General features: G+C 42.0%; 2 protein-coding genes and 2 long non-coding RNA genes across 4 annotated transcripts; all 4 read left to right on the top strand.

Annotated features, from left to right (window-relative positions):
* Positions 1-9,805: 9,805 nt before the first annotated feature.
* On the top strand, positions 9,806-11,506 carry LOC108022333 (glycerol-3-phosphate dehydrogenase [NAD(+)], cytoplasmic). The gene is made up of 7 exons (XM_017091196.2): positions 9,806-10,111; positions 10,175-10,381; positions 10,602-10,790; positions 10,840-11,023; positions 11,077-11,230; positions 11,281-11,373; positions 11,436-11,506. Exons 1-7 carry the CDS (start codon positions 9,893-9,895, stop codon positions 11,464-11,466), a joined length of 1,077 nt encoding a protein of 358 aa, XP_016946685.1. The 5' UTR covers positions 9,806-9,892; the 3' UTR covers positions 11,467-11,506.
* Positions 11,507-11,818: 312 nt separating this feature from the next.
* Positions 11,819-12,776, top strand: LOC127011077 (uncharacterized). Its single transcript, XR_007764130.1, has 2 exons — positions 11,819-12,415; positions 12,487-12,776. It is a non-coding gene; the product is annotated as an uncharacterized LOC127011077 (long non-coding RNA).
* Positions 12,777-14,620: 1,844 nt separating this feature from the next.
* LOC108022207 (kinesin-like protein Klp59C) lies at positions 14,621-16,788 on the top strand. The gene has a single exon (XM_017091061.2). The coding sequence runs from the start codon at positions 14,822-14,824 to the stop codon at positions 16,691-16,693; it is 1,872 nt and encodes a 623-aa protein (XP_016946550.1). The 5' UTR covers positions 14,621-14,821; the 3' UTR covers positions 16,694-16,788.
* Positions 16,789-17,937: 1,149 nt separating this feature from the next.
* Positions 17,938-18,757, top strand: LOC127011078 (uncharacterized). The gene is made up of 3 exons (XR_007764131.1): positions 17,938-18,123; positions 18,192-18,274; positions 18,333-18,757. It is a non-coding gene; the product is annotated as an uncharacterized LOC127011078 (long non-coding RNA).
* Positions 18,758-23,374: the final 4,617 nt, after the last annotated feature.

Raw genomic sequence — 23,374 nt, 5'->3', positions numbered from 1 at the left:
AAAGGTAAAGCATAGATTACTCAGTTTGGGTGTAATTCTGAGGACAAAATTTATTTCTCTTTCTCATTCTTTGTTAATGTCAGCCCTGGTATTGATATTATGAGGGCTCATATGGATGGGAGCAGAGGGTGAAGTCAACAAAAGGTATATTATGGTATACAATAAATGCAAATACTATATAGCCTCTTGCTCTTCGATTAAAAAGATAGCAATAACAGTAAGAAGTGCTAATAAATGAAAGTCACACTATATCTTCAGTTGCATTATTCAAGAACCGTCAGAATTTCGCAAAACAAAGGTGTACGCGTTCAAAGTCACGAAACACTCAATTTACCCCTGAAACTTTTACCTGTGACACAGCTGCGAATTACGAGCCAAGTGCACGATTTATGCCGCAAACTTTTCAAGGCGAAAAACATTAGGCATCCGAGAGCAAACATGCAAATACCGAATGGAAAGGCCGAATGTGAGGGATTTTCTCGGAGCCTGTCCCCGAACGAGCATAAATTAAGAGGCCAGTTTCTGTTGCTTTTAATTAGACACTAAGCCCGGCCCCGCTCGACCAAGGGGCAATGTCCAGGGGTCTTCTTGGGCCTCTCCGTCTGGCCAGGACATCAAAACAGAGCCCGGCTCAGCAGGAGGCTGTGGTAATTGTACCAGCGCCATCGTCATCGCCATCTCCATAATAATCACCGTCCTCAGATATGCAATTAGAGGACAAACGAAAAATGTGTCTCGGTCAGGCGCTGTCATCGCCGCCCTGGGACAAATACATATTTGCCAGACTCAGAAGTATGTATACGTACGGTGAAATTAACCATATTCATCAAGCCCACAACTAAATGCAACATTTTCGGCCGCTAATGACGAGCCGTTGTCGTCGACTTGAATGGCAACTTGTACTGCCCGGGGCCGGGTTCTTTATCACCCGGTTAATTACTTATGGAGATGCCCTCCCCCGATCCTTTGTGGTCAGTTTTCACAGGGTCCGGGGGTGTAGGGGATGTCCTTGCTTTTCTCCTCCAGCAACGAATTTCGTTTCTCTTGCGGTTGACACGTCAGGGCTCTTGACATGCTCCACTGGCATTATTATAATGAACCTCATTCTAATCAACAGTTAAAGTCAGTTTGCTTTGGCCTTAAATTTATCGGTATTTTAGAAGAGTATCTATAAGTTTATAGTATTATTTAAGAAATCTTCCCATGAAACATTTTGAAGGTATCATTTTTACCATTGAATAATGTAAGACTTAGATAAGTCCCTCCTATGCTAAACCGATGACTTTCTATTTTATATTTAGAAATGTTACAAATTATTAGCTAAGTAAACCTTATTTTTTCAGATTTTAAACTTATAAAACCCAGATCAATCCCGAAGCAAAGGAAAGCTACAATGAGGGCTGCAAAAAAACGAGACTAGTTTAAGCTTATTAAAACTTTCCAACTAATTTATAAAAACATTTGGCAGAGCCAGCGAAACTTTTTCGTTGCTGTTGTTTTTCTCTCTCGGTTTGCCGGCTTTTCGGGGAAAATCTCAAGCCGCTTTTCCAAACATTAGGCGAGCAGGCGGGCGAAGGGGTTGAGCTAAGCCTCCGAAATGATGTAACCACATCGAAATGGATTCCTAAAAATAAAAGTTGCATTGCCAGCATTTTCACTTTCCGTTCAGTTTTAATGCATTGTGTGTGGTCCGTGGGCTGCAAAATTCGGGGTTTTCCGCCCCTTGATTAAATGTGTTAAGAGCCAAGAGTTGTGCAACTTTCAGCGGGCCAAGATAAACACTTTTGACAGTCGGTTCGTCCTTGCCTAACTTACAAGCCATTTATTTATAGTTTCGTGACGAAGATTTCTGCCAATCTACAGAAAGTTTATCATAATGGCATTTGCTGGAATTGAAACATTTAACGACGGGCTTTCGAATGAGCTTTCCAGGAAAATTTGCAGGCACTCGCATGTGTCTAGGGCCCTTTTACTGGGGTGGACTTGGGAGGTGGGCTTTGCTGTAACCGCAACACAAGGCGTTTCGAATGTTTCCTTTCAAATTAATTAGAAGTTTGCGGTGGGCAAAGCAAAGCGGAGCCAAGTTGCTGCTTGCCCTTTCGGCGGTGGCAGTCATTCATGGACATCATCATCATCATCGTCATCGTCATCGGCAACCGAGAAGGCCACAAGATGGTTTTTGGCCAACAATGAAATCTGAGTTCTAATTGCCGGCACACAAACATATAATTAACTAAATAATGAGATGAGTGTGGCGCGTGGTGTGGGCCGTGTTTGTATCTTAGCCATTTGGCTGCTGTTAACGGCATCCGTAATTACCTTTGATATGCTCAGCCACACTCTCAGGAGTCGGGGTTTTCAATTAATGTTTGGCAAATGTCTTCCCAGGTACCGCGCTTTGTCTGGCCTGGCAAAAGTTTTTTAATTTATTGGCCATAAATTCAACAACGCCTGGCCATCATTGGCACCTGCCCGAAACAGTTAAGGCAAATGAACAAGTGCACGAACAGCAAGCAAACATGTTCCTTTGTTCCGGGCTTGAGTTGAGTAACATTTATCATAACTTACTTGTCAGGAAGGAATGAAAATGTATATTGAAACATTTTATTTACAAATGCTTACATTTATTTGAAAGCTATTCATTAAAAGTTTGAAAATATGGTAAAAATATTGTTGGAATAAAAAATAAAATCAATTGATTACCTGTCTAAGCAACTAAATGTCAAGCGATAGACAAATATTTTAAGTAAATAAGTAAGTAATAAACATATTTCGCAAATCAATTAATCGCAAAAATAATAATTAATATATTTACGTTATTTATTTTCTTACTTATTTAAAATTTGCTAATCCAAACTATGAATCTTGTCTTTATAGGAAGTTTCTGACTTTCCTCCCTCTGACTTTTTACTTATCAAAATGGTCAAAAAGGACACCAAGAAAGGATGGGGAAGTCAAGGGTAACACAAGACAAAGAGCAACCGATTAACATTTATTGGGTCTGAACTTTAATTTGCCTGGTGGTCAGGAAGCTTACCTCTCGCCGGCCTTTTGGCCATTTGACATTCGAAGCGTGGCTAGATTTATGGGATTGCCGGTGTCGATTAGTTAGCCATAAATCTCTGGTGTTTGCTTATGGTCAGCAGTTCGGCCGATCGGCTCGGTGACCCCGAACTATATGTTTCCTCGAGAACGCTAGGACTTCCCACTTTCCCAGATATCCTGGCACTTCTTCTTCCCCGACAGGAAGCAAATTTACGAGTCACGACTGGAATACACTTGGCCTGCTGCCCCATTATTGCACCATTAACAGGTTAACTTATTTTAAATGAAATTCGCGCTGAGCGAAATATAAAAATATATGAACAGCAGGCAAGGATAAAGAAACAGCGCAGGACTACTAATTTGCAAAGTTTTCACGCTGACTGAACTTTAACCCTGCCGCAGGTGTTAAAAATGATTTGCAAAACGCAAAACTTTTCCTTATAAATTCATAGTCATATATAACTAACAAAGTAAGGAGAGGAAAAGGAAGAAGGCCAAACGATTCGCGAAAGAAGTTAAAATTGCTTTAGTTTTATATACAATTTTCGTTTGCTGCAGTGAAATATGCAAAAAGTTGAATCAAACTCCAGCAAATCGCCAAGCCCTAAATCGTAGTTTTAAGTTTCTATGGTGTTGCGTAAATATTTCAAATTAACAAGTGAAGATAGATGAAGTGAATTCCAAAAAAACACCCCCGATCAGGGCTATAAAGTTGTGTCACTTCAACTCATTTTATTTCTAAGAAGTTGCATCTTTTTTTGCATGTACTCGTATGTAAGAAAAGGCTTAAATTGTTTAACTGAGTATGTGATATATCTAGAAGTATTCTATGTTTCCTGTTCCCGAAACCACGAATTACCCCGAAAAGTATGCCACAAAAAGAGACCATAAGATATGGCACTTCAAAAAAAGAATATAAATAAGACGTGCTGAAAATAGACAACACATTCCCTTTTATATGACAACCAAACGAATCATTTTGGAAACTCCCACACAATACAAGAAAAAAGAAAAAGGGAAACTACAGAGCGGAATAGAAAGCGGTATTTACATTCCTCTTTCGGCCGAATGTCATAAATCTTGTACACCTGGTTGTGAATGTGTAAACGCCCACACGCTGGCACAGATAAATTCAGTGCCAAAATATTTAAAGTCTATTTGTTAAGGCCGAGAAGGAAAGGAAAGCTGCGGCGAAAAAAGCACGGAAAGCCGGAAAAACCGCCAGAGCCACCTGAAAATAAGAAAGAGAGCGCGGCAGTTGTGGCGAAGGGGAGGGCATGAAAACCCCAGGGAAACCCCCAACAATTTAACAACTGACTTCATGTGAACTAAGCAAACATGCAAGTGTGTGCACACACGGACCGCCACGCACACATATGCAGGAGTGTGGGAGTAAAAAGAAAAATGACAGGAAAATTGCAGGACTGAGCAAACGCTTTTCCTTTTGTTCTACGACTGCTCATGCTATTTTCCCTTTTGTTCTTTGTGCTTTTCTTTATTTTCCGAGTGGTTCGATAAAAATTCCAGTTTTTTCAATTCAAAGTAATATTTTTTCGAGTTTGGAGGGTTCTGTTTGCATTTTATGATGAATAATATAGCTGGGAATCCAGTAGACTTCATATTAAAATTGTGGTAAAGTGGTAACTATGGTAAATTGAAACTTGTGTGTCCTTTTAATTTTTACCATTTATTTTTAAAGTTCCATTAGCCTTTTGAGCTGTTTCTGTTTAAAAAAGGGGCTTACAATAAAATATATTAAAAAATCAAAACTTAACTTAACTTAACTTAATGCAATTGCCTTTGATGAGCATAAAAATATCACTGTAAAGGCTTAAATAAAGTGGCCATAAAAAGTGTGCGGCCAAAGGTTGTTTTGCTGATTGCCCCAGACTTATTGAGTTCTTGTAGATGAGTTTTTCCCACAAGAGCTCGAAAAAAGCAATATGCACTGCCAGAAAAAAGCTCATCCCTGGTCACACGGAAATATTGACAGGCACACATGACTTAAGCGCAGATTAACTGCAGTCAGTGTGTGTGCATGCCATTTTCCTCGCATATGCACGGCACGTATTTGAATTATGTGTGCCAGTGAGCCCGGAAAATACACACACGCCAATGTCAGGCGGGGGGAGAAATATAAATAAATATAAAAAACCCACTTTCTGAATATTTCCCCCAGTTTCACGGAGAAAATCGCTCAGCGGTATGTTCTTTTTTGCACTGATACACAAATTAGTGACGGCCACGCCCACTAATCACGGCGCCCAGGCAAGGCGGAAAATTGCTGGCCGATTAAATTGGCAATCAAGTGAAAAGACATCAGCAGGATGATTTTCACACAGACTGTGCGGCAAAGTCCTCTCATCTTTGCTGTCAGTAAAATGGCATAATTACACGTAACTAGCCGAAAAAGTTTACATTTATGAGCGACTGGCGGCTGTCGCCTGCTACCTGCTACCTGTTTGCCAGTTACCTGGGGGATACGGCCCACACTCGGGCGGGAAAATGGGGCATTTCCCGGGGTGGAAGCGGGAATAAGCCATCAGCCAAGCGGTGCTATTTATGTCGCCATCCGCGTGGCGGAAAAATGGAGACACAGGGAAAGCGGCAAGGAAGAAGGGAGTTTTCGGCTGCCAAATGGCTGCGTTGACACAGTTTCCCCTGTCGCCCAGCTGCGTCTGATGCTTTCCCCCCGCCCCCAACCATTTTCCAGCCCTTTGTGTGTTGGTATGTGTGTGTGGAAAATCTGCGGCAAAAAAGGACTAGCAAATTATGAATGAAAGATGGCGGTAAAGTTCGCTAAATGGCTACTGGAAAATGTAAAAGACAGGGGGGCAGAAATGGGAAGGGAAAATGCAGTAGCTGCATTCTTTGGATAACAGCATGCACAGAAATAATAGTTTACAATGGCTTTTTAAGCAACAGTTTTATTGTGATTTAGGTGCAAAGAAATAATAGTTTATTACGGGCTACTATTTAAACTACTATTTTATTGAACAGCAATGTTTGGGAAAAAATTAATCCTTAAACCTAAAGTTGTAATGATAAATATTTAAATGATCAATAAAAAATAATAAATTTTGTAGGAAAAAATTATTTGAATGTTTGTGATGGAATGGAATTTGTAATAAATTCTTTATGGTCAAGTGTGAAATAATTTTGTTTCAATATTTTAAGTGGGTGCAAAATTGTAGTGGGCTATTTAATTTTTTAATTTCATTGGTTGAATAAATCCGAATCCAATTAAAAATTCTAATAGCGAAACTCAAAGCGAAGTTGAAAAGTAGCATCTGCGGATGACCTTTTTGCACTTTGACCGTGTTCGCTGAGCACGGAGAAGATGGCAAAAGACTCTCTGATTGCAATTGACCTCGAGACTCCGAGCTGCCCACTCACTTATCCCTCATCTCATCTGGCTGACGGACACCCAGACACCATCTGGGCATATTTTAATTACCATTTAGGCGAACGCAAAAGAAGACCCAAAGAAAAAAGAGAACAGCAGAAGCCAACTGCAGACGTCTCTGCCGCGCCCCTTGACCCCTGCCACGCCCCTTGACCCCTGACCCAACTGCCGCTTTGAACTTCTGGCTCAACTTTCCCGTCGGCTGTCAAATGGGAGCGAGCAAAACAGCAATAGAATGCGGCAAATGTTGTTCGGAATATTAATTCGCCTTTTTGGGCCGCATTTAAGGAGCTTAATGAACTTGAATCGCGGGATTAAAGCCAAAGCTACACGAGAAAGAAGAAAGATACAAAAGTAGAATTAGTATCTTAGAGATATTACATTTGCAAAAATAAGAAGGTTAGTAAACTCTTTAACAAGCGTTTTCCAGGCATATCCTGGTATCATCAAGATTCCTAACCATATTCTAAATTAATTGTAATAAATCTCAATCCCATTTCTCATCGTGTACATATCAGTGTGTTTCTTTCGCCCATTAGTATGGGGAAGAAGGTGGCTAAGGGACGCAGAACAAAAACTTTTAATGCCGCATCGTTCTATCGCTCGGTCCCTTGATATTTGTTTATTCTTTGAACTTCTCCAATTAAAAGTAAATATTGTGAGTAGTTTATCTCGATTTCATTCGGAGCCGGGCAGTTTGCATAGTTGGCAGTTTTAGCCCGGCTTTCCCCTTTTCCCCCGATTAACAAGCCAACTTTGCTTGCATTTCGCACGCAATCTAAGACTGTGGCTTCGTCATTTCCACTCTAGAGCTCTCGCTTTGTATCCGCATCTGTGTCTGTATCTGATTTTCACTCGAAGCCAGCCCAACTTTGGGGCCAGAAACTTTTCTTTGCGCGTAATTTAATGCCTTTTAAAGCGCCAGCGCGGAGCAAAAAACTTTTCGTGTGCCATCTAATGGCAGCTAAGATGGCTAAAATGAAAGCGCAACAAACAGTTTTTATAACAGGGAAGCTATATCATCTTTCAGATTCGCTTAGGTTTTAAGATGTATACATTTTATGAGTACTATTTCAATACCTTCACTAAGAACCCTAATAAATATTTGGGATTCTAGATAAAATCCTTGGTATTAACTACGGCTAATCGTAAGTTTTCGTATAAACTGCTCCGAAGAATTCTACATTTAGGACAAATCTGTAATTCCTTTCAGCCCATCTTTAACGCAAATCGATATACAACCTAGAATCGTAAAAATGGAGCACATCCGGCTAATTAGTTTATCTCAAGATTGCAAAGTTCGCTCAAAGTTGAAGCCAGGAGAAAGTGAAAGTTTACTTACTATTCCCGCCCTCCATCGCCCCATCCCCCATCCAACACAGACACTCGAAATCACGTTGCAGCTAACAAAAACATGGAATAATTTTATTTACGATTCAACTTTGTAGTCACAAAATCATATGAGTAACTGCCACAAAGGAAAGGGCAGGAAGGGCGGGCAGGTATGAAAGGTGCAAAGCATAAAAAATCGTGGTAAAACTTTATGTGCGTATCCCTGAGATGATTTCAGTCAACCGCCCAAGTTAAGTTTACTTTATGGCAGGAGGAAAAAACAGAGAGCACAGGAACCGAGAATAAAATAATAGAAGCGGAAATTAATGTAGGACGGAGGGGCTACAGGACATGTGTGCGAATAATTTATACGCTCCCAAGACGGAATAAAAAACGAATTTTGTTCGGGATACTTTCAAAGCGTTTCATTAGGCCACCTGCAGGTTTTAAATAGGACTGAGACTTTATGTTTTGTCTGCATTTTGCGATTTTATTCCACAATTTGCTTGCTTTTATTCGAGACTTAAGCTCATTTAGTAACTTTAATTAAAGGAAACCAAGTGTAAGAGCTTTAATGACGAATTTTCATTGACCAAGTTATGGACTTATGTGTTCATTTAGGTGGAAACTGTTTAACTACGCACCACTTAAATGTGGGATTTAAATCTTGGCGTAGTTTAGATTATTAAAAGGTTTTTAGGCAATTAAATTATTAGGTTATTGAATAAAGTGTTTATTTAAGTTTGCATCCCAACATCCAATTTATTTGTTAAATTATTAATATACCTTTATAGTATATCCATTTCCAACCTTTTGCATTCCTCCGGTAACATAAAGTGATCCTGATACTTTAGCCAAGTGCCAGCGATTTCCCTGTTTTTCGTGACCCTTTAAAGTGCTGTCCAGCGATTTTGAGGGCCTGGGTTCGTCGCACCACCCCTCCCCCCACTTGACTGCAACGGCCTTGGTCCGCTACCGCCCCCACGCCCCCATCCACCCTCTGGACCGTCTCATTTCCATCGTTTTGTCTCCGCTCCATTGTTCGGCCAGCAGCTCGTTTGGCCTTTGCCTCGGCAGCAACTCATTAAAAATTCCATTTTCATTTCGCCCATCATCCATTTTGATTTCATAGTCGAGTGGATGGCGCTGGGCGGCGGGCTGCAGTTGGATTCTGGTCGGATTGGTCGGAATTGGATGAGATGGGCTGCAATGGGCCGGAAAGGGGGTGGCCAACTGCGCGTCGCACAGAGCCGAAGTGTTTACTTTCTTGCACATTGATTTCGATGGGACTTTCACTTTGGCTTTCGCCCTTTGCATTTCAACGCTGGCAATTTGATATTTTATTTAAATAACCGCCGCTGCCGCCGCCGCGCGACCTGCGAAATTCTTCCAGAATTTTTAACGCCTGCGTAATTAAAAAATAAATATGCGAATTATGAAGTTTTTGCAGCATCAGCTTTAATTTTTTTGCGGCATATGCAGCCATGTTGGTAACTGAAGGGGAAAGCGGTTGCCACAGTTAATTATTTGCCCTGCCATTTTGGCGAACGTGACGTATACGTAATTTTTCACTGATGAATTGTTTGCCCAGCACTCAATCAATATGTGTACACGAAACTTATATGCATGTAAATATGCATATATATTAATGCGCGATTGTGTATTTGCCCCGGCGATTGCTTCAATATATTTGGCCATTAATTTTTAAGGCTAACAGCGGAATTTATGGCCGCAAATCGGAATGCACTTACTTCTGCGGGGTAAATTAGCTTCGATTCAAGTTGGCAAAATCACAATTAATTAAGCGCATTATTTATACATAACAGATTAATTACGCTCGGTTAGTAAGGGCCTCTTGAATAGATTTCAGTTAATATACCTATCCGTGAGCATAATTAATGTCATCAATTACTAATCCACAGACGAAAATTGAAATTTAATCGAATAAAATGCCTTCGGCGAAGTCAACACTAGGTTACGGCAATCATAGATATTATTTATCTATTGAATACAATACATTTGTAATGTAGCACCACAGACTTTAAAGTCACCGGAACAGATACTAGATACTTTATTTCAACGTACATGCTCCAAATTTAGCCCCTCAAGATGGACAAGATAATGATTTGCATCATTGGGTCGGGCAACTGGGCGACGACCATTGCCAGGAATGTGGGCAGGAATGTGATGAACTCGCAGACACTTGACGAGAAGGTGCCCATGTACGTGTACGAGGAAATCGTCGACGGTCGCAAGCTCACCGAGATCATCAACACCACCCACATAAATGCCAAGTACATGCCGAACTTTGAACTGCCGCCGAATATTGTGGGTGCCCTTTGATTGATTGACATATGTTGATGTGTGTAATGTCTCCTTTTTCATTGCCAGGTGGCCGTGGACGACATAGTGGCCACGGCCAGGGATGCCGATATCATAATATTCGCCATCCCGCCCACCTTCGTCAGTAGCTGCTGCAAAACGCTGCTGGGAAAAGTGAAGCCCACTGCCCACGCAGTCTCCCTGATTAAAGGATTCGAGCGCGGCGATGATGGGCAGTTCGTGCTGATATCCCAGATCATAATGCGGCAGCTGAAGGTTGTCATAGTTATAAATAGAAAATAGGGTTTTAGCAAAGATAGCAGGTAGCTTCCAATCTATCATGATTTAGGGTACCTTAATTTATTACACTTATCTATTTATTTATTTATGAAGGAAGTAGTATAGTTCACCAAACTAAGGCTAGCATGCAGGGCTATATCTTTAATGCTCTTTATAATTATTATATACTTTTCCTTTTATTTTTGTAACTCTATAGATTCCCTGTTCCGTCCTGGTGGGCTGCAATCTGCCCTACGAGCTGGCTCATGATCACTTTGCCGAGGGCACAGTGGGCTGTCGAGATCAGAAGTACTACCGAGTGCTGCACGACATCTTCAAGTCGCCCACCTTCCGCGTGGTGGTTACCGAGGATGCCGATTGTGTGGAAATCTGCTCCACTCTGAGGGTGGGTTTCGGCACTTAAAAATATAATATAATCTGTTCCCTTCCTTCAGAACATAATAGCCTTTGCGGCTGGTTGTTCAGATGGCATGGAGTTGAACGAGAACACAAAGGGTGGCATCATTCGGAGGGGATTTTTGGAGATGCTTCAGTTTGTGGATGTCTTTTACCCAGGCTGCCGCATGGGAACCTTCTTTGAGTCATGCGGAATTTCAGATTTGGTCACTAGTTGCTATGGTAAAAGCTTTTTCTATGCTTGCCACATTTTAAAATATGTATTTGTCCAACAGCCAACCGCAATCGCAAGTTGGCCGAGGCCTTTGTCAAGACAGGAAAGCCTCTCAGCGAGCTGGAGCACATCCTTATACCAGGACACGAGCCACTGGGTCCGGTGACAGCCGAACTGGTGCATCATATGCTCAAAAAGAAGGGCTTGGAGGATAAGTTAGTATGATATTAAGATGAAAACACCCACTCATCTCGTTTCCCTGCAGATTTCCCCTCTTCACATGTGTTTACCGGATCTGCACTGGGGACTACCCCCTGCACCGCCTGGTGGAAACCCTGATTAAGGCACGGGAGGATATGTAAGAAGGATATCCCTGGGCGCCCTTTGCTGATCTATAACTAATAATAACTTCACCCGCAGCTTTCACCCGCTCCACACATTCCAACTTTGAGCGCGTTTGTTTAGTAATAAAATTATTTAAATAAAACCAAGACAGCTGCAAGCGAGCAACACAGAAATTTGCGTACTTTCTTTAACCGTTTAGCCGACAAAATGGAGCACATGAGTTGGGGCTTTGTCTGGGATGTATATGGCATTTGCCAGGACGCCCTGCTCGATGCTCGAACAAAGCCCCTCCACACTGGTATTGTGCGTCTTTTCTTGCTGCAGCTCAAGTATTCCTGTGCGGGGAGAGTGCACTCCATTGAATGCACCAACGCTCGCAGCACATCGGGAAACAACGGAAATCACTTCAGTCGGGGATCCGGATCCGGATGAATGGAAAAGAAAGCCGCCCCGCTTTTCCATCTCATTGTTTTCCCTGGCCCAACTATAAATTTATGTGTGTTTCTCGGTGTCCGGTGGTTTGTTTTCTTTTCTTTCGCAGCATTGTATTGCGGCTGAAGTGCTTTCCAATCGGAATTGAGGAAATGGGAGCAACCACTGGAGGACTCGTCGAGATCTCCACAGGGGTTCACTGAACTACACGTCAACCAGCTCTACATGTCAACACGATTTTCTAAGGCAGTCCAGTCAGTCAACGAAAGATCTCGTAGCAGTAACATCAAAACTATATCTGAGTATAAGTTCATAGAAAAATAAATATATTTTCAAAATGGCCATCAACACTGGGGATGCTATCCAAGAAAAATCAGGCCTGAAATATGTGATCTTGGCCGTGGTGCTGCTTGTTCTTTTTTCTATGATGGTCTACCTCCAAAAGGCTGAATTTGTCGTAAACCGGGATAGTTCGGCATTGTGGATCGTGGTAAGGAAGGGCTATGACTATTTAGCGAAGCCTGAGAAGCCAAAAGTGGTGCCCAACTATTATCAAAGGTTGATGAACTCTGTGATGTGCTAATCATCTTAAGGAATCCGTTGGATACAACACAGCCTTGCAGGTGAGTGAGTTAAATATACATGCTGTCTTGGACCCTTCGAATCATATCAATACAACAAGTTCAACCTCAAGTTGCAGACACCCGAACGATGTTTTACCAAGCCAAGTCGTCTATATTTTGATAGCCTCTTAAACCATCTGCAGTTTGAAGGATGTTCTTGGATCTTTGGAAGAATCACATACAATCATGAAAACTGAAACCCATTTGTTTGTTTCTATTCTTTGACCCGTATCATCCGAAGATGCAGCTCTACATCTGCTACATCCAGATGTTTTAGCCGCCTGGCAAACCTTTTAATCTGTTCACTGCCCATAAAAGTCAATTTTGAAATTGTTGTTTAATAAATGATTTATGCAATTCATTTAGTTTTCGGCTTTGCGATTTCGTGTGAACTTTTCCAGGCATAATTAAATTGAATCGATAAAGGCGGTAATCAGCGGGCGGGGTGAGATTGCATCCGGATTATGTAAACGGATTAGTTCAAATGTCGGAATTGTCCAATTTGATTACATTAGCAAACAGCGTTTAATCCGTGCCGAATGACAATTATTGTGTATGATTGCACTCTGTGATACGGCTCGTTTTTAATGCATTCCTCGTGTGTAACAATATGCATGCGTATTATTTATTAATAAGTTTAAAAATGATTGAAACTGGTCGAGGAAAACAGATTAGTGGGAAAAGAAGCGGGAGCTCATACAATATATCAAAAGATTATAGCCATGAAATCATTTTCTTCATTATTCATGCATATATTATTGTTTTCCAGAGAGCATCAAAATTAATGCACATCCACTCCAATGGCTTTTCAATTTATTTGGAATTAATTTTTTGTGCGTGTGTAAAACAGGGCGAATGTTTTCCATTTCAATTGGTTTATTAGTTCATTTCAGATTGCAGTTTAGGCAAGCATATAGCAAATATTCGGCTTACGTGTTGGATGCGTGCAGGTACAAAATAGTTGGGCAGGTAAAAGCGGGCCAAAATGAAATGGAAATCCCCGCAACGAAATCAAACTGTCCGGCTCGGTCTGACTACGGTTAAACAAATATATGCCTGGGGCACGGGGCAAACAGAAAAAGCTATGGAAATTTGCATATCAGGAGGGACGGACCAGCGCCGGGAAAGCTCCACTTATTTGCACATTTCTTGTTGCACTTTTCAGTGGGTGGTGGGCTGGGTTTTCCGGTTTTTCCGATGCTACCCCATCGCCTTTGCCGATAATTACACGGTAAATTTGGCAAAATGTGACGTCAAATAGCAAACAAGATGCCAGCGAAGACCCAAAACAAGTTGCACGTATCTACAAGCAATGTATCTGTGCATCCCCACACCCATGCATTTGCAGCTACAAATTCCACAGATACACCTTTATACACAGGCAGTAGCGCAGGCACTTCAAAAAATAAATAACAATTTGGTACGTTACACACGTCTCGGCTTATGCAAACGTATCTGCAACTTGTTCGCCCTCTGTCCGTCTCTGTCTCCCCTCCTATGGCCGTCTCTTTCTGGTAAAAGAATGCTTCATTTCATGACCACCCACTTGGCAAATAGAATATACCCAGGACCACTGCCGAGAGGCCCTCGGAATGGTGTTGTTTGTTGATTCGGTTATTCTTGCTGCCTCTTGTTTGCCCCCAAATTGAACAAACAGCTAAAACAATCCTCGCTGGAATAGATATCACTGGGATGGTGCAGAAGAACCAGGAATAAAGCATCTTATTTTTTTATTTTAGTAATAGAGATTAAGCTACTGGGATGGTACAGCAAAGGACCAAGAAATTGCTTTGTCAAAAATAAGTAACTTATTTTAAAATATTTTTTTAACGTCCCTACGCTCATTCACAAAGTTTATAAAAACAAAAGATACTGTTTTTAATAAATTATGTTCGGTGGGTTATATGCAATACCTAGTTTGTATTCAAACGAAACCGAATAAGAGATTATTTCCATAAAAAATACTGCTTCAAACAAAATAAAGTAGTATTTCTTGCAAGTCGGGTTTTAACATTTAAATTTCAAAAAATAATTGGTATTTAGTTATTTATAAATACAGTTTAAGCCTTCGATCTGGTTACTTTTTTTTTTTTTTTTTTTAATTAACATCTTTATTTAATATAATCCAGGAACAGATCTAATTAAAGGATCTGGTTACTTAAAATTTAAATTGATAAATTTCAAAATCAGATTGCTTCTTACCACCCTTTGCTTTGCTTGTCGCTTTTGATTTTTAGCCTTTCCAGCTAAAACTAAAAATAAAATCAGCAATCTCTGGATTCGGCCCAAATATTATGCACGTTCGTTTGGTGAAAATTTTCAGTGGTAAGAAATAAATTTGTTGCGGAATCGGAAGAAAGTGAGCGTCGGAAGACAGGGGTTGCGTGATCTCGGATTTTTTTGGCCATGGATCAGCTGTCGATCAACCAGAAGGTGTTTATCCGCCGTTCGGATGGCCGAGTCCACTTGGCGGGGATTATCAAGCTGGAGGGCGGTGCCAGTAACCTGGTGACGGTGGAGTGGCCCGAGGGACATGCGGTGAGGGGCAAGGAGCTGCCCTTGGAGCTGGTGATCATGATGAACCCGCAGATCTTCGATCCGCCCCGCTGCAGTGGCACCTTGGCTTCCATACCACCGCGTTCCATGAAGCAACGCATGGCAGCAGGGAGTTTCCCCCCGCGTTTGGCCACTGCCACGCCCCGCCAGGTGGCGCCGCCCAGTCGGGAGGACGGTGTGGTGCTCCAGGTGGAAAGGATGCGGAAACAAAGGGAACGCAGGCGGCAAACCCAAACGCAGGCTCGCCAGCGGCGGGAGCAGGAAAAGAGCGCGGATCCCGGGAATCCCAACTGGGAGATAGCTAAGATGATAGGACTGCAACGCCTCCAGATGAAGAGCCATCCCTTCAAGAGTGGCACTACCGACAAACCCCCCAAGGAGCACCAAATAGTGGTTTGTGTGAGGAAGAGACCGCTGAGGCGCAAGGAGCTGGCTGATGGGGAACTGGACGTGGTTAGTATACCCTCAAAGGACATGCTGGTAGTTCATGAGCCCCGAAAGCATGTGAACCTGGTCAAGTTCCTGGATAACCATAGTTTCCGCTTCGATTATGTCTTCAATGAGGATTGCTCTAATAGAACGGTGTACGAATGTACAGCTCGTCCCCTGATAAGACACGTCTTCGAGGGCGGAATGGCCACCTGCTTCGCCTACGGACAGACCGGAAGTGGTAAGACGCACACGATGGGCGGTCAGTTCACCGGAAGACAGCCGAGCTCCGTGGATGGCATCTATGCCATGGCCGCCGGAGATGTTTTTACCACTCTGAAATCACCTTCTTATGAAAAGCTCCAGCTAAGGGTCTCCTGCAGTTTCTTCGAAATCTATGGCTCCCGGGTTTACGATCTCCTCATGCCGGGGAAGCCACAATTAAGGGTCCTGGAAGACGGCAACCAGCAGGTGCAGGTGGTGGGTCTCACCGAGAATCCTGTCCAGAGCACTGGCGAGGTTTTGGCTCTACTGGAACTGGGAAACAGTGTTCGAACCTCGGGTCAAACCTCGGCCAACGCCAAATCCTCCCGATCCCATGCAGTCTTTCAAATCGCCCTGAGATCCTCGGCGAACAATCGTTTGCATGGCAAATTCTCGCTCATAGACTTGGCGGGAAATGAAAGGGGTGCGGATAACAGCTCGGCGGATAGGGTGACCCGCCTGGAAGGATCGGAGATCAACAAGTCGCTGCTGGTTCTGAAGGAGTGCATTCGGGCCCTGGGTCGCCAGTCAGGTCATCTGCCCTTCCGGGGCTCCAAGCTCACTCAGGTGCTGCGGGACTCCTTCATTGGGGGCAAGAAGGTCAAGACCTGCATGATAGCCATGATATCACCCGGCTTGCACTCGGTGGAGCACACTCTGAATACCCTGCGCTATGCGGATAGGGTGAAGGAACTGACTGTGGAGTCCGTATCCCCACAACAGCCGACAGGGGCAGCTCACAACTTGGAAAGCAGTTCCCTGCCAGATATCATAAGTCAATCTCAGACCGAGAGTATCTATTCGTCTCCCTCGTCCAAATCCCTCGAAGGCGTGGGAAATCCGTCGAGGCCAGAGAATGCGTTTAGTGACACCACCAACGATTTAGACAGGGTCCAGGGGAGGGACTCCGAAGCCACCTATCCCACTTCCGGTCGACAGTTGAGCCAAGGGAAGTCCCAACGCGCCCAGGAAGCTTCTTTAATGCTGGCCAAGTCCCTGGCCCAATTTAGAGGGCCCAACTTTCCCTGACCACCCATCGATTTCTACAACAATTTCTTCTCTAAATTAAAAAGGTTGTCAAAATTTCGTGTACCTAATAAAACTAAAGCAAGTTAAAACAAGTATAGGGTTGCGATTTTCGATTCAGGTCATGAGCAGCAACTACTTTCAACCGCTCAATAAGAGATACACCTAATAAATTAAATTGAACCTAGCAAGAAGCACTGAATTTGAATTTCGCCTAGAGTAATCTCCTGCTGAAGGCTGCTCGGGACTCCTATGCCGGCGTCTTAAAGTTGTCACCTCGCTCCTCTTTTTCTGGCCCAGTTCGTTTGTGGGCCAATCTGTTTTGCGGGATTAAGGTCCTGGCCCCTTCCACATCAAGTCCCGTGTCCTCGGCCACCACACGTAGCCGGGGTTCATGTGTGCGACTACATTTTCCTATGCCGAACTCAAACTAAGCGCAAATATTTTCCGCATAGTTGCGCATTAAGCCAAAACATACTTTGCCTCGCACTTTTTCTGTGGCTTTTTTCGTCTGGAAGGACGCAGTGGGGAAGTGGCTCCTTTGACAGCTGTCAATATACAATATTGGGGATTATGATGGTGCCAAGACACGTCTTACGACAAAGCTTTGTGTCAATATATTAAATTATGGCTTAGGGCGGCTTTCCCTAACTCCCAGCCCGCCCACTCGCTTAACTTTTTGGCATTTTTCGCGCAAATCCGCACACAAATGCCTTGGGCTGGATGAATATGGATGAAGCAGCAAATTCTGTTTTTCCTGCGCATTTGACACTAATTGAAATCGGGAAAAATGCTTCTAAAAAGCTGTCACTCGAATTCGGGGCTCTGCATTATGCAAATGGCAATTATTTAAATTAGCGGATTTTTCGACTCAATTTTGAGAACTTTAATGCATTAATTTACGGGTTAAAGTAAGAAATATTGTTATTATCGGGTTGATAAATAGATTTTACTGTGAGTAATCCAGTGTATCTGTGTGTTTGGATTTCTTATTATTATTTTTGGTCCGTCAGACATTTTCGTGCCTGATTATCTGATTACATTTTCGACAGTTACAAAACAGACTGAAATGAAATAGAATTTCTTAGTATTTTCCTGACATCGACGACACCTTCGGAGGCTTCCATCCTCGCCTGTCAACAATTTAATGTTTGCAATTTAATTTTAAGTCCCTGCTGTCTCTCGCATCGTTAATCAAAAGCGTCTTTAATCTTATGTCAAGTTATGTAAATAAACAATTACGAGCATTTATATATGCACACTCACACAAGCGTTTAAATACACACGGGACACCCACACAGAGCACAAATTTTGCGGCTTAAAGTTAATTCATTTCACAAGTGTTTACCTAACCTGGCATTAGAGACGACGGCATCCAGGGGACCCACCCTCTTTCGCATTCTAATGTGCCATTAACATAGCCACCTAAATAAGTAAGTAAATTCGATGAGCACATAGATACTCACACAGATACTAGCCCACGCACACACACTCTACGAAGGTAAACAAAACCGGAAGGAAGCGCGTGCAGATTCAGCGGAGTGCAAACATTTCAATTTGGGGAAACTGATAAGTCCTATAAACGTAAACTTAACGTTGGATAAACAAATTTCCCAGATTCACAAAGTCCCCTTCCTCTCAGGAAGCCCCGAAACAGAGGGGCGATAACTCAAACACATCTTCTGATTGAAGGCTTAAAGCATTTTGGCCAGAGTTGCTCCTCCATCGAGTATCGATTACTCTGCGTCTAATGCACTTCTGCAACTGAAGAACTCGCAGCCCTCGCATTTTCCTCCTCCCACCTCTTGAGAATGTAACCGAAACTATGTTGGCCGGGAAAACTTCGCTCGCGGCAGTCGGAAAAGTGAGAGGCACTAATGGCTTCAGCTGGGGGATATTGAGGAATTGAGAGGTATATAGAATGGGAATCTCTGAAAGGAGGTGGGTACATCAGCAACTAAAAATGAAGGCATCAAATTTGCCTTGATTCCATCCATTGTCGATGGCAAGACTCTAAAAATAATTGTATAACCTGTACAAGTAAGTGGGTAATAATAAAGTGATCAAAATTGCTTTGTTTTCATCCGTTGTCGATGGCAAAACTTCAATAATAATTTTAATAATATCTTCCATAAAAGGTCTGCTCATGAACTTACGTTTGGAATCACTTTTTAAGTTTAACATGCATCTTGATATTCTATTGGAAGATATATTTCAGGGGTTCTTATTTTTTAAAATATTAAATATATCAATATAACAACTTCATATTAAAGCAGTTGTAACTTATAAAATGCTAGTGAAGGTTTTTAACAAACATATCTCCAAAATTGCCGTTTTCCAAATTAAAGTTAAACTTTTAAGTTTAGAAAGACTAGAAAGACTACCTTAAAGTTTCCTTTTTCAGCCAATGGAAATTCCCGACAGCTGGATAAGCAAATACAAGAAACCCTGGCAAGACACACATATGTCGAACCTGAAAAAAGCAGCTTGAATGGCAAGCTAAAACCATTTTTCCCCTCGTTCGGTAGTCCATTCCTCATTTTGCTGAAGTCATGGCAAAATGTTTACAATGATAATTGTCCTGCTCGGTCCTTGTCGTTGTCATTGTCCAGCCAATAAATTCTTGGCAGCTGCATGTTTGTTGAGCTCAGGGCTCAATCCTTTGGCCCCCTTCCAACTCTTTTGCCCCCTCACCATTTTACCATTTCACCACGACCATGTTCTTTGTCCTGTTTTGGCCAGTGGCTATTGGTCGAGTGGGTGGCTCGGAGTCCTGCGAGTCCTTCGAGTCCTGTCCCCCATGTCGACGCTTCAACCGCTTGGCTCTCCACTTCCGGGCGAATTATTTATGTCTCGCATTACAATTGCAGTTAAAACAATTCTCCGGGAAATGAGATTTTCATCTTTTGCCAGTGCACTCCCCTCCGGAAATTGATTACTTAAACGACTGCAACTTTAATTTCCATAACTTGGCAGGGGCCTCTGGCAATAATGGAAATGTCCCTATTTAAGCTGCCTTGGCTGCCACTATTTCTCACTACATATTCGGAATATATCCCTTGATCCGGGCCAGTCCTTTCTGCCAGTCGAGTCCAGTTGTGAGGGGCGTGGCCCTTGTCTTAACCCAAATTGTTCGCCATTAAGCCGTCAAGTGCTAAACATGCAAGCGATTCTGAATCCCGCCTTGGCTTTCTCTCCTGTCTCCTGCTTTCACACCAACTTTCTTTGTGCCCTTTGACCCTCCTCGCCACTCTCTTTCTCCGCTTCGCGTGCCGTTGTATGGAAAACGTTGCAGAGAAATGTGCCAAGATAAAAAGCAACTTTGCATATTTACTAACCCTGTCAGATGTCGGTGGAAGTCTATTAAAAATGGTGTGAGATCAACACGGAAATGTGCTTGGGATGTTTGATTTCAATTTTCACTGGGTCATTATTTAGCACTCTTTAATTTGGGTTAAGTAACTTTTAAGCAACTATTTATTTTGGGGAAATAAAATGGTGAAGGAGAATCGGAGGGGCCATAGAGGTTGGTATGTTACACTGGTTATCATATCGTCAAAATGCTTGGATCTATTAAGTAATTAAGGTAAGACATAGAACTTTTATTTTATAACATAATATATGCGTTATTAGGAAAAGTAAAAGTCGTTGAAGATATTTGGATAACATTATTTATGGCCATGTTACACTAGCTTAAATGTAGACTAAATGTGTTAATTTATAAATCAAGATTGATTCATATGGACATATTAGTTTTTGTCTATGTATGTTTCCTTTTTTCTTTTTGTATCTACAAAATATAACATGGTTTTACATAGATTAAGTTTATTATCTACAGTTTATTTGATTTTATATGGACAATATTATCTTTCCTAGGGCTATAAAAAATACTGCTAAAAAAGCCAGACTCAGTCTGTTAGGCGCGAATTTAAGCGCAAAGCCCAAGGAGCTTAGCAACACCAAGTCTGTTGCAAGCCATGTCCTTGCAACAGTGCGAGTGTGTTGGTGAGCGTGTTTGGGCTTGTGTGGCAGTGTTTGTTTGTCACGCTAACCTCAAAATTGCCGCCAACAATTTAACAAGCAGACGTTGTGTGAAAAATATGTCAAACAGAAGGCGAAGGCGGCGACATTTTGTTCGTTTCTTTTTTTCAGCATACGAAAATTGCGTTAGCTCCGCACACAAACATATATAGTATTCCCCGCAGTCAAGTTACCAACATAAAAAGTGGCAACACACACACACACACAGGCAGGACAAACATTTTCCCAGCCACGTTTTGAATTATGCATGTCTACCACACATGACTCGAATTTTCCCAGCCTACCCCCACCCCTAACACTCTTTCTAACGCGAAGAAAAATATACATATTCACAAAAAATGGAAACGACAGAAAGAAGCCAACGGCCCGAAACTATTCGTGGCCGCTTTTCCTTGCAGTTGGAGTGGGAAAGAGGGAAAGCAGGGGAAAGTCGCGGGAGGCCAGCCAAGCAGGAAGGATGTGTTCGGATATTATGGTTCCCCAAGCTCGTAATGACAGAATTCTCTGTCTGTCTGCAGCCTGCCAGCACTCCAAGCTTACATGTTCTCCATTCCAACCAGCCACCTTTGATTGCCCCAAAATGTCCAAGGCTAAGTGGATTATGCATCTTCTTGGAGTTCGAGCCAAGCGGGAGCTCATTTCAAAGTCAATTACCCCTCCTAAAAAATGTTCTCATTGCATAGTTTCTGGGGTCGCCAAAATAACAAACACCTTTCTGTGTATTAAGTTTACTTAATAATATTGTGAAATAATGAGAATATATTTGAAATAAATATTTTAATCTTACACAAAGAAATATAACTAACTTTAGTGATAATTTTACACATTTATTAAATAAAAGCAAGAAATATCTTTGATGCTTTAATTCAATAATTCGATAAAGTATTGCGTTTATATATCTCCCATTAAAATTTTAATTTGGGCTTTGCTCAGTGCTTACAAATTACTCATAGGACACGTTGCCCAATTTTGTACAAGAAAATGCTTTAGTTTGAAAAAGAGCATATTTATAAATTTTATATTTTATTATATTTTTGAAAACAACATACTCTTTCCTTATTTTAGAAACATACATCCTTTGGGCTTAAGTAAATGTATGATCAATGGCAACAGTGCGTATGAGTAATAATCTTTGAAGCCAAACATGTTTTATTTCTCAAAGCACTACAAAACCCAACGAGAAACTTGTAAAACTGTTTAAAGTCAATCATTACAATATTTATTACCCAAATTCCTTTTTTATACCATAAAAGACAGATAAGACGGCTCAACATCGACATGAAGGCGGGGGCGCATTCATATTCATTAAAACAATCAAAACAGAGCGAAGGACTTTAATTGAAGCCCAATCAATAGCCCGAAAATAACTTGTGCGCATTACATCACAGCCGACTGATTGGGCCAAGTTGCAAATATAATTACTGGTGAAAAGCCAGAAAAAGCGGAGAGAGCTGGAAGGAGGCCGGCACAAAACAGTAATTAAATGGAAAACGCACTCGAAGAGTCGGGCAAAGCGAAACCAACTTGTGCAAGGCACTTGACTTTGGGCCACAATCGCGTGACTTTGAGCCAGCCCCTTGAAAAACGCTCACAAACACAGCTGCACAAGGGGCGCTCGAGTATGAATTTATTTATACGTAATGCGTATACATGATTTCTTTTTATAATTTTAATTTGCGGCAACCTTGGCCCGATATGATGATGGCCTTCGGAGTGGGATGTACACAGAGAAAGAAAACCGTCTTGCGAGCGGTGTTGGTTTTGAGTTTCTTGTTGGCCGCTGAATAATAAATGCCGCTATTGATTTCCACCAGGCCAGGATCCCCGAAAGGAAAATACACAAATAAACCAGAAAATTAAACTCCAGCCGGAAACGGAAGACGGGGCAACTTTATTGACTCGCCTCAGTGCCACAAATTTACTTCCTCATCTGGCGTGTGGGATGTGGGAAACGGGATGTGGGATATGGGGTTGATGGGGCCTAGAGGAAAGTTGTCGGCTTAACTTTACGATCTTGGCACTTGTTGTTGCCCCCTCAAACAACATAATTTGGCCAAACAGCAATCAACGCCCCGCCCCACAGCATATTCATATGTCAGTTGGCCGAAAAAGAAAGCGGGGAAAGAGGGAAAGCCTTTCCGTTTGTCAAAATGTAATAAAGTGCAAACAGCAGCAGAAAATAATGTGAGCACATAAAAATAAGCAAAAAGTTTCCCTCCTTATTTATACACATATATAGATTGGTGTCGACCCTCGCACTTTCCCCTCCGATTCCATTGTTTTATATTGTTTACCCTTTCTGCCGGGGGAAACTTGAACTTGGCATTGACAGGGCGTGGACAGGGGGTCTCCTATCTTATCAACGGGAAAACAGAAAACTTTCCTCTCACCGCTCGGCTTTTGTTCGATACTTCCGCTGACAGGCCCCCAGAAGCAATATAAGCTGTTATTATATGTTTAATTAGGCCAAAACTTTTTGAGATGCTTAGGATCTGAAGACGGAAATTAAATACTGTGATTTTCCGGTTTAAAACTTTAATTAAGCTATTTTGTATACTCTTAAACGAACTAGTAAATGATATAAAACTCTATAATATAAAAATAACCCTTTAACAAAATGTACTGCAAGAACCTGTATTTTAA

This window comes from Drosophila biarmipes, chromosome 2R (genome assembly GCF_025231255.1).
Source record: "Drosophila biarmipes strain raj3 chromosome 2R, RU_DBia_V1.1, whole genome shotgun sequence".
In the NCBI taxonomy this organism is placed as follows: Eukaryota; Metazoa; Arthropoda; class Insecta; order Diptera; family Drosophilidae; genus Drosophila; species Drosophila biarmipes.
Note: the sequence above shows the minus strand (reverse complement) of the source record. Positions and strands in the feature narration are given on the sequence as shown.

Coding starts and splice junctions, on each gene's coding strand:
- LOC108022207 (XM_017091061.2), top strand. CDS start 14,822: ATGGATCAGCTGTCGATCAACCAGAAGGTGTTTATCCGCCGTTCGGAT.
- LOC108022333 (XM_017091196.2), top strand. CDS start 9,893: ATGGACAAGATAATGATTTGCATCATTGGGTCGGGCAACTGGGCGACG. Junction 10,382..10,601: donor TCATAATGCGGCAGCTGAAG/GTTGTCATAGTT, acceptor GTAACTCTATAG/ATTCCCTGTTCCGTCCTGGT. Junction 11,231..11,280: donor AAGAAGGGCTTGGAGGATAA/GTTAGTATGATA, acceptor GTTTCCCTGCAG/ATTTCCCCTCTTCACATGTG.